Consider the following 11,629-nt stretch of genomic DNA (forward strand, 5'->3'; position numbering starts at 1 on the left):
AGAAAAAAAATTACATTTATTCTCATGAGATTTCCTTAATTTGAGACTGACAGATGATAACAGCCAGGTAACCACTGCTGCTTCTGAAACTAGCTGCTGTGAATATAAAGTTAAGAGCAAGATGCATGCAAAGTTACTGCAGACCACGTTTTCTTCGGGCTGCTGCTAGTAATATGCAGTTTTTCGTTTTCTGGGTTTCTTTTCTACCATCTTTTCAATTGATGAAACTCAACTGGAGACATTCTCATGTAAATGGGTTTAATAGCAATACTGTATTAATAAGACTTCTAGCACTTGGAATGCAACCTGTATAATGTATCATAAAACTGATCTCTGACTTTTTTTTCCGTAAAACTCTTCAAAAAATATATGTTTGGGATTTTTTCTGCTCATGATGTTAGGAGTTTTCATGTACAAAGAAACTACATAAATTAATATGAATAATTGATTTTAAGTAAAAAAATTGTATTTAAAAAAGGTGTTACACTCACTTGGATCATAGGATTCCATAAATCCAAATGGACCATAATCTATTGTTATGGATAATAAACTGAAGTTATCTGTATTGCACACACCTACAATTAAACAACAAGGAGAAACAGAAGTTAAAAAATTCAACCTGAACCCTGTAGTGTCTAGAAAATTTGCTATGAAATGGATCCACTGAATTTAAAGGAATTTGCAGACTCTGGAAAATAAACTTGTCTCTCTTATTCTTGATCTGGCATGCATTTTAAGTATGAAAATGACAAACTACATCATCTCACAGCTGGTTTCTATACCTAGGTGGCACTGTTTCCTTTTCCTTTCAGTGCACGGAAACAGGACAGTGGTCATTAGCTTCCTTTCAAGTTGACTGGGTGCTGAATTAGCAAGACATTGCTATTTTATTTTTCATAATATAAATCTGAAGCAAAGCTGTACAGCACTGTATTCTATACACTATAAAAGGTCGGGGTTTTATGTACTGATGCATAAAATTCAGAGCAATTAAACTTATTATGATATTAACACATGGGTCTTTGAACATCAAACTACTACAGCAATGCTGAGAACTCCTGCTCTCCTGTTCTTGCTCCTGTAGTCTTGCTTCTGTTAGATACAGTCATGCTTTGAAAGGTCAGAAAGTGCTCCTAATTCTGTTATGAAAACACACGTTTATTAATGCATAACAGATACTGCTGTGGGCAAAGACATCAGGAGAACTGAAGAACAAAGTGACAAATAAAAACCCTTTTTAAGTGACTAGGAAAGAGTCACTCCTGTAAAGACAAGACCATCTCCTGCAGCTTCTTACCATGTGCAAACCCCACAGACATCCACAATGCGATCAGATCTGCAGTCTCTGACACGACTGTAGAGAAAAATTCCTAAAATCAAACACATCTTTTAGTTCAAGCCCCCAGAATCAACAATATGGAATGCAATAAATAACATAAACACTTCATTCACCTTAGAAAAATATCTTACATTCTATTTTTCAATGTACCTATTGGTCAGGATGTCTCTCACTCACATTACAAAATTATGTGACTGTACAATAACCTCATCAAGTAAAGACTATAGTTAAATAAGTACATACAGATGTCATAAAAGCAATTAAAAAGTAAAAAAAAACCAACAAAGACACTATATATACTAGTGTAAACTACATATACTACATTTATACTAGAAAAAGTGTAATTAATCTCTTTGTGACCACTGCTCACTTAAAATCTGAGCAGTAAGAGAAGAAACTATAACAGAAAATGGAAGCTTCCCAATACACATTTCCATAATGAAAAATGGTGAAGAATGTTCATATTTTACTTTGAGAAAAAAACAAACTTCAAAAAGCAGGGTTTTTTTACTGAAGAGAATTAACAAACTTCCACTAATAAAACCTGGAAGTTTACCTCAAATTTTAAAACATTTTACAACTTGAAACTCCAAAAAGCTTTGTATAATTTTAGTTCATGTGCTTGTGGAAAATAAAAATCACTTTTCAAGAAGACTTACCAGATATTTATTTGAATCATTCATGGCTATTGATGGAAAATGTTCCTGGATTATAAAGTCTAGCAATTTTCTGTAATATGAGAGGCAGAATTCTTTAAACAAAACTGGAACTTTTGGAACTGATAATTCAAAATTCCTGTTTTCCAACAGCTAAATGTTAATCTACAGCTTGCTGCAAACAGTTAGGAAAAAACTCAAGATATTTATTCTAGTGACTCTTGGATTAAGCCCTTCCAAAAGCTCAGAGACAAAATCTAAAGTTCTATTCACAAATATGACTGGAGGCTGCCATGTAGAGTTAAAACTATTCCCACATTTTTAACTTCTAGAAAGTGATTTCACATGCAGTAATACCAATTTTTTAGGACAAAAAAAAAGTTTGCATATTAAAAAAAAGTATATTACAAGGAAGAATTCTACTGTAGAATTCTCACAAATAAAGTTTTATGGCTGAATTCTTACAAAGTAGGGTTCTTGCCATAGTAACCTGCCATTCCCAAAACAGTGCTGCACAGAACTACAAGATAGGCTCAGGAAACTGGGATACCTGCATTCAATATTGCAATGCCTGTTGGATGCAGATATTTTCAGATCTAAAGCTTTAAAGTAGAGCAGCTGGCTCCAGTACGTGCAGGAGCTCCCTGAAGGACCCTCCTGTGGTCAGAGCCAGCCAGTGCCACTGGCACAAGGAGCTGTGAGCATCCCTACACCTGGGGTAGGCAGCCTGGAGAAGGAAGGGCTTGCCACAACCTGAGAAAGGGTTGTGCAGCTGCACACACAAATATCTACATTTTACCTTCTAATCAGGTTGTTGGATCAAATCACTGAAATCTCCTCAAACTGTGACGATTTTATCAGAGTACCCAGCAACCTGACCCTTCGAGGGGTGTGTGTCCAACCTACTGCCTCTGAATTTTAGCTGGTTGCTCCAGAACATCCTCTTTCAGAAGGACCTTCTCTGAAGAGGAAGCAGAGACAGTCACACGAGCCTTGGCCACTCTGAGGCCCCCTCCAGAAGAGGCAGGAAGGAGTCCTCTGCCATGAGTGCAAGTGATCTTTACAATCAATGGGCCACAAGTACTTTAACAAAACCCCACCCACCCAAAAAAAAACCCCACAACTTAAAATCAGTTCCTTAATTCAGTCTTTCACTCTTATGACAAAAATCTGCTCTGAGATTAAAAAAATAAAATAAAATAAATGATAGCACAGAGTTATGCAGAAGTTGAACTGAATGATCAGTTACTCCAACACACAACTGCTGTTATGAGCTCTGCGTCATTTTTAAGCACCCCAGAACAATTTCTATGGCAGATGTTTATCCACCACTACCTTGCTCCTGAGAATAAATTACCAACTTTTACATATTTATAGCAGAACCAAAAATTTGCCATGCTAATTGTTTGAAATGGAATAAACCACACAAATTAATATTGCTAGGAGGCTTAAAACTGTACAATAATGTCTTACCTAGCCTATTTCTCTGGTTCTGTGTGTTTCTGGAGGGCATACCTCATACAGCATACTTAGGCTACTGATTGATTCCATATTTCTGTTAACTTAAGCTTCACAGACATGTAAGAGAAATGTAGGAACTCACATTTTAAATGTACACATATTTCCAAAACAAACAATTCCTCCTCCTAGTGTTTAGCAACCAGAATTATTTTAGCTATAAAACCCTCTCTCACTTTTTAAGATACAGACCTTCAAAAACATCTTATGAGGCAAGATCTCTTGTATGCTTCTACAAAATAGCACGTTTTCTTTCTAAATTATGGAATCTTACCTTCTAAACAACTTATGTCTAAATTCCAACTGTTTACATGCATTCAGATATACATTTGATTGTTAAGAAAACTACTGTAGTTACTATGAAGATAAAATTCCAACCTTAGTAAGTCCAGTTCCCCAGAATGAGTTAAGATTTCTAAGGATCCTATACGAAACCATGACTTGGCAAGACGTAGCACTATAGCACCTGAAATACAGACCCATGGGTTTAAATGTCAAGAGTATCATTAAAAGAAAACAGTCCCATAGTAAAAGCCACCACGTGTTGTTTCTATAAATGCAGAATTTACATATGCATAGTTAAAACTGGTATTTTTGTAAGTACGCTCAAGGCATAGCAGATTAATATGTATAATATTATTTTACTACACATATCTTTTAATGATAAAGCTTAATTTGTTATACCAGGAAACACAGACAAAATTCCAGTACTGCATTAATATTATAACTACTCCAAAGATTATGACAACAAAGAAAGAACTGACATAAATAACTTCTTCCCCCATGCTGTGCCATCTCATTCTTCTTCAGAGCAGGTATAGATGGTGTAGCAATGGTACAGCCACAGTAGCATTCCCCCAGCCTAATATTGTTATTGGAACAATAGGAAATCTCCTTAGTTTTCAATATAATTTTTGTAATAGCACATGAAAATAAAAATTATACTCCTACAACATATATGCCAGAATCATAATAGACCTGCTCACATGGCATAATTTCTTTAACTGAGATATGCTTCAGAATTATTTTCTCAGGAAAGGTTTTATATCCTAATAAATGAAATTAAGTAAATTTAGTACTTTTTATTACACATATATGATATATTAAAATTCACTTTTGCAATGGAGAACTAAGTTACAGGGCTGCAACACATGATTTTTAAATGTTTTCATTACCTCTTTCTTTCTTAATATTTCCATTGTAAAACTGGTCTCTCCACACATCATCATTACTTACAACTAAGCTGTAACAAACAAGAAATTAATATTACTAATTTAAAATGAAGACTGAGTAATATTTTATATAATTTTATTTATTTCATAGAAAGAAAGATCTTTTTGCTGGCATAGCTTTGTACGCTCAAATGACACAGGCAAACAGTAAGCTGAGGCGGCTTACCAAGCTTCGTTAGAAAAATGTATTTATTTTGTATTTATAAAAGGTTGTCCAACTGTTGCTACAGGGAAGAACAGTTCTTAGAAGTTACATTGTTCTTGGGGAGGGGGTTGCATTTTTAAAAGGTACTGCATTCATTTGGAACGTCAGTGACTGATTAGTGTGATGATAACATTAAGTAAGTCACAGTTTCCCTGAGGACAACAGCGAAATTAGGACGGAGAAATTAGAAACCAAATTGTTACATCTGATAGAGGTCACCCTTTCAGTGAGCCAAAACTGTTGTCTCAGGAACTTTGGAGACAGATCTGGGACCCCTGCCAATCAGGAACTCTTCAAATAGTATCGACACACAAAAAAGACACAATTTTTATGACACATTATAATTATCCATTTCTTCTTCAGTGCTACTCATACTCGGATTTTTAAAAGCAATCTCTTCCTTTCATTTGCCTTTAAATTCTGCACATCCTATAATTTTTTGTGTTTATCCAAATATTGAGATTCGTGAGTACATGGAACAACTTTGCTTGCTCTAAAATATGTCACAACTCGCATTCATTTTATGAAATAAAATACATAATTTCCCTGTAGTTTTCTGTGGGGAAAAAACTCTAATAAATCCTCACAAACGATGCAAGTGCATCATATTCCTCTAAGGTTAATGTGTAGGAAGTTTTATTTCCAAAGCAACTGGTATAACACTGACAATCCAGCAGAAGTAATGTGTGGTGCTATCTTCTGAAGGAGGTGCTGTCCCTTCAATAGTATAGAAGACTTCTTGTTCAAGCCTAGCAGCAGGAAAGTTCAGCTCATTTTGTATGATTCTTCTTTATTTTTGCCTACTGATAACTGGAAACTATTATTCTATTCAAAACAGTTGACATGCTACTTGAAATTTAATGTGGCTACTTAAAACAACCCCCAAGTGTTACATTTTCAGAGTACACTAGATTCTGATTTTGCATACTTCGGCATCAAAATCTTAGAAATAATTTATTTGGACCAGAAATGTGGGCTATGCATATAAACATAAATACATACAAAAAAATTAATTAAAATAAATTATTTGTCTGAATTCTTGCACAGTGCAGTTGCTTTCAACAGTATCTGTGGCTTTGAAAGAAAAATATTATCTTCTGTATTTTTTAAGTTATCTAGTAGTTATCCAAATAGAGAACACTCTCTCTGCTCACTACAAAGAACAGGCAGTGAACTGTTCAGAAGGAGGGAAAAAGCATCTAGAAATTAATCTGCTCCCATAACTGGAACTGTACTGATACAAGCTACATTAGGATTTTTTAATATAATTTTTGAAGACTCTTTTGGAAACTACAGTATATGATTGGTATGTCTGCAGGATCTAGCACGAAAAGTGCTGACATAGATGTGATGGAAGAAGAAAATCTTCAACCTTCAAGAAAAACAAAAATATTCAAAACCAGGGAATGAAGCCCAAATACTAACAAAACAGTGTGTGCCTTATGAGCACTAGGGGAGAGGAGTCACAGTAATAATGCTATTAAATTTTACTGTGTTGAACAGACGCCTGTCAGAAGGGTTGTATCATTTTGTCTGTGTAACTCTCAGCAGGCTCTGCCTAATTCCTGCAGAATACCAGCACTTCTCTTATTACTGACAAAAAAATCCATGGGGGTATCAACATTTGGTTAGTTACTAGTGCAAGTTAATGGACAACACTTAAGAGCTGGCCAGATAGTGGAGCAGCCACATAAATATACCTACATTCTCACCACAAAAATAGTGTTCAAATGGTCTCTGCAGTTGATAAGTACCATTATGTGAGAGAAGGCAGCAGGAGAGCACATGTACACTCAATGGAGCACTGAAATTTCTCTTACACTGGATAAGCTAGAACAGCACTCACAGAAGGATGGATGGATTATATCCCTTTCTAACCCTTCCCCAAGCTTAAGGGCTGGACTTTACACTCCCAAGTGCTCTGCTTGCTGGTTTGCATGAACATCAAGCCCTATGCAAGTAAGGGCCTCTATGAAAACTGCATATTGGCTCATTTTTTTAATCTAACTGCTAACTGGTAGTCCCAGTAGGTGACTAAAATGGTACCATATGAAGAAGTATTCTTTATCTGGCAGTAGAGTAATAAACTGTAGCACCCCATCAGGAACACAGTACTTAAAATTAATAGAGCAAACCAACCCGCTGGGCGTTCTGTAAGGCTGTAAAGCTGTAAGGCTGCAAAGCTGCAAGGCTTTTCCCCACACTTTTTCCAAGAGCTGACATGACCTCTCTAAGTGCATCCCACCAGCATCAGTTCAATAGCTCCCCATTGGGAAGAATATGGATATCAGCTGGGGTTTTTCCAAATGAAGTCTTGCAAACAGTCTGGGAAGCTTGTAGAGCAGCTGAGAGCCAGGCATTCAACCAATTTGCTAGCAGAGAACTAAAGCACACTGTGTACTCAACAGAATTTAAGTATAGTTAAGGAGTAATTTTGTATTGTTTTTTGCACTGAACAATTTGTTGAGGTGACAGCAAAGAAAGGCTATAACCTTGCCAGATGCTTTCCTGATGATATTCAGACAGATTTAAGGTTCTGCATTAACAACCAATAGCAAAGGGTCTCAGGGTGAAGTCAGTGAGTAAGTCATCAAAAATGTCATTTACAAACACTGCACTTCAACAGAGCAAACGTGTTAAAATTAATACTAGAGAGATTTGCAGACACTTTGCAAATACAGACACGTAGCCATGTGGCAGCTGAGTACAAGCCTTTTCTGTAGAACATTTACTTTCTTTAAAGCCTGAAATGTTCAGACATGAAACCACTTGGAACACAGAATGAACTTGACATTTTAAACACAACCACCTGAAAAAAAACAGTTTACTTAATTCTGAGAAAATAATCAAAATGAATTAATGTATTAGTCTTCTTTGGTTCTGAGAGAATTACTTGTAAATTATTTTTTTATGAAATCTCCTTTTCTGCTGAAAGGGTGTTTGCACAAGTAAGGAATTGAGGGAAATTACCTACATTCTGTACTACCTCCAATATTAGCATATGTTTATCTGACTGACATATTTTCTTTACCAATCTTCAAAATTGCAACTAGGTGACTGTGCCAACATGGAAACAGCCCTTTCCAAAATTTTCATACTTCATCTGAATCTAGAAAAATTAATCCAAATGCTTAACTTTAATGTAATAAAAGACTAATTTATTAACCATGTAAAATATATTAACAGGCCTTACTGGTTATCCACAAACACTAAAGGCATTATTACTATTTACAAGGCAGGAATCTAGTCGTGCTATTTTTGTAAGACTTTTGATAAGCAACATGGGAGACAACATTTTTATTTTTAAGAGAAGGAATTCTTGATTGCAGTATCATAAAAGCTGGAGAGCAGAGCTAGTGTCAGATACAATCACTCAATCTAAGCTCCACTTTTTACTTTCTTCGCAAAATGAACCAGGCTTCAAATTAAGGTAATTCAGTAAAGACAGTTTACAAATGAGCAGCTGTGCACCACAAAACACAGACAGAACAATATGGTATTTAAACAAAACAGCACTGCAAAGCATGCAAAAGACAAAACCAAATTGATCAATTGCTGGAACTCATTATTACTGGAAAGTTTTAACCATACATTTATGAAACTGGAGGGACATATTTTGGTCGGATTGCATATATATGAAAAGAGAGATCTATCCTCTTGGAAACTAACTGTTCTGTTTTATTGATGCTCAGTGAAACTCAAATCACAAAATTACCTGTAAATATGGATACTGAGGAAAATAAAAGAAAAATACCTAGCAGCTCTGCTTGTAGGAATTCCAAGATAGTGCATAGCCTCACTACACAGAAATTCTCGCACAGAAGAGCGAAGCACAGCTCTGCCATCACCATTCCTATGAAGAGCAGAGAAATAAGGAATGGGTCATAAAATACAAGTAAATTTCAAAAAAGAAAACATCCATTTTTAGTGTACACAGAGTAATTGCAACTTACCTGGAGTATGGGGTCTTTCCTGACCCCTTTAGTTGTAGTTCCCACCTCTCACCATGCCTGCAAAAATACACTGACATTTCTAACAGTACACCTTGGGCAATGCATAAATCAGCTGAACAGGATAGAGAGTTAAATCAGTCACTTAAAAAAAAGTCACACCTGTTTGTATACACTCCAATCAAGTGGATTCTTCCATCACCCAGCTGACCTGCCCAGCTCCCAAACTGACAAAAATGAAAATCATGTTATTTTCTCCTAACATTTATAGCAGTTACATTTTAAACAGAATAAATTACTTGTAGGTTTTCTGTGATCTACTAAATACAATTTGCTCAGGTAGTCATTAAGATATTGATCCCTAAAGCTGTATTTCCACACTCACACCAATATGAATCAGAAAACCACAGAAAAAAATTATGCTAGTAATCCCCATTTTTCTTTCTCTACCTTCCAGCTATGATGTACAGCTACAGCACAGTCTCTTTTGTTTAAATGAGCCTTTAAACTGACACAGCTTGTAATTTATTTTTTTAATTGCTAATTACAAATAAAAATTTACTGTTCTTCACCATGAATAATCGTACTCATTTCCATGAAACTTAACCCTTAGTAACCATGGTATTGCTGAATTCAGTGAGGCTTTGCCCCTCTCGACTCCTCTGAGCTGATAATGTCTATCACGAATCAGAGCTTGTCAGTCTGCTAAGCAAACTAATGGAACTAATGGAAGTTAAAAAGATAATTTGTGTGTGGTATAAACAGAAGCAGAGAAAGCAGACATGATACTAGGAAAGAACATTATCATTCTCTTCCATCTGCAGTCCCTTATGAAGAATAAATCAACAATCAAAAGGTTAGTAAGCTTTCCTATACTTACAGGTATATATTCACATACTTACAAGTATTACCATGGAATAATTCACATTAAAAGACCTAAACAATTCCACCTAGAAGAATGAGTATCACAGTTACCTGATGACCCCCATATCTATGGGCCAATGGAACAGACCCGAGAATCACTTTCCCACCACTGGCAAACTGAAGATAATCAGATGTTTCTTTGACAGATATATCAAGATCCAAAATATTTTCAAGAACTTCCTGCAGAAAAAAACCCCAAATGATGACTGAATATGATCAAAGTTTCAGTGGTAATGAATGCGTTTTCTCGACTGGTTTTGTTATTAAAATACTTCTAACAATATCTTTTACATCTTCTATTTGTTTAAAACATGTATTGATAGGATGCTTCCACAACAAATAACACATGAATATTAAAATATACTTAAGTCCATGCATTAGCAATCTCTACTATTTAGGCAGGAACAAAATAAAACCAGCCAACCTTAGAAGCAGCTACAAGACGAACTCTAGATTTAAAAGGTGTAGGGTAGACAACTGAAAAAATGCAGTTTCTCACAATACGGACATAATTTTCCTGGATCACATCGATTGGAAAGGGATCTATTAAAGAGAAATACACAATAAATGCTTCCAAAATAAACTGTTAACTATCTTTAATACCTTCTCTCTTAAATGCAATAAAAATACTACAATCAAAACCTTCCTCTTTACCACACGGGTAAATCTGCTTGAAAAGCAATTCCAAATAAATGTAGGACATTACTCTGCTTGAGATTTTGGAATAGAAGGGTTGAATTCTAAAGCTAGAGAATGGTAGAGAATGCCAGTTTTAAATCTAAAACGTATTTAAGTATAAGCTTCAATTAACTGTGATTAGAACAGTCCCAGGGCAGTTTTAAGTTGCACTCGATAACATGCAACCCTGTGTTTTCATGAGACAGAAAAGTTCAGCCTCCCCCACAGCTGGATGACAACAGCTGAAGTCAGAGTGCACCAGTAACTGGGGTGAACAGTCCGTACACAGTGATGGTCACCAAGTAACCCAAGGAACCAGTTTCCAGTCTGCTCTGAGTGATGTGAACAGTGAACTGAAGGCTCAAGAGATGCACTTCTTGCTGTAGTGTGACACAGGCACTCAAAAGATGTGCTTCACTCTTCCTTCAGAGCTACTCCACACTCTGACCCACGGTAACAGAGGACAAATACTGTTTCAAAACACTAGATTGATACTGCATTTTTTAACATCCTTATGGATTTTTGCTTGCAACAACCTTATAATTCCATGTTAACTATAAAATCCCAGTACTGCACAGTAACAGTTCTGTAAAAATTCTAAGTTAGCATCTCCAGAGCCTTGCTGCTAACCATGTTGTTTCCCACTGCCTCTGCTGACAAATCCTGTTATAGCCAGCAGCCACATCATTCATCATTGATTATTATTCTTAATAGTCACACCTAATTGCATCAGCTGAACACGTTATTTCTGCAACGTTACGACATAAATAATTATTACAGTGTATGCCTGAGGGCTGTACCGCTTTGTGTACTTTAGATGAGGTGTCAGGTTATCAGTTTGGCACTAACACGTGCTTGGGACCCGCACGTCTCTCCATTACAATAAACTGCTAATACCAAAAAAAAGAACCCAAACCACTAAAAAAAAACCCCAAAGGGCTCCTTATGGCCGATCTAGGTTTAAAGGGTGTACGGTTCTCACCCAGCCCGGGGTACCTGTGAGGCTGCGGGAGCAGAGGCCCCAGGCGCAGAGCTGGGTCTCCCCGCGCTGCCGCCCGCACTGCCCGGGCTGCGGGGCCGAGGCGTTCGGGGCCGGCGGGGCCCGGCACAGCCCGCGGGACGCGCAC

The 11,629-nt window shown here is 36.5% G+C and overlaps 1 protein-coding gene across 1 annotated transcript in view; it reads right to left on the reverse strand.

The window, feature by feature from the left end:
• The window catches only part of LOC104397095 (selenoprotein O-like), a 21,050-nt gene extending 10,523 nt beyond the window's left edge, over positions 1 to 10,527 (reverse strand). The window contains exons 1-11 of the mRNA XM_010007026.1: positions 10,479 to 10,527; positions 10,249 to 10,367; positions 9,876 to 10,004; positions 9,063 to 9,127; positions 8,904 to 8,960; positions 8,705 to 8,803; positions 4,689 to 4,756; positions 3,892 to 3,979; positions 1,999 to 2,068; positions 1,298 to 1,370; positions 492 to 575 (exon numbers count right to left, since the gene is read on the reverse strand). Coding sequence (XP_010005328.1) covers positions 492 to 575; positions 1,298 to 1,370; positions 1,999 to 2,068; positions 3,892 to 3,979; positions 4,689 to 4,756; positions 8,705 to 8,803; positions 8,904 to 8,960; positions 9,063 to 9,127; positions 9,876 to 10,004; positions 10,249 to 10,367; positions 10,479 to 10,527 — 901 coding nt within the window. The remainder of the gene's footprint in view (positions 1 to 491; positions 576 to 1,297; positions 1,371 to 1,998; positions 2,069 to 3,891; positions 3,980 to 4,688; positions 4,757 to 8,704; positions 8,804 to 8,903; positions 8,961 to 9,062; positions 9,128 to 9,875; positions 10,005 to 10,248; positions 10,368 to 10,478) is intronic.
• Positions 10,528 to 11,629: the final 1,102 nt, after the last annotated feature.

The sequence above is a fragment of the Chaetura pelagica genome, unplaced genomic scaffold, assembly GCF_000747805.2.
Source record: "Chaetura pelagica isolate M959 unplaced genomic scaffold, ChaPel_1.0 scaffold17, whole genome shotgun sequence".
NCBI classification, from domain to species: Eukaryota; Metazoa; Chordata; class Aves; order Apodiformes; family Apodidae; genus Chaetura; species Chaetura pelagica.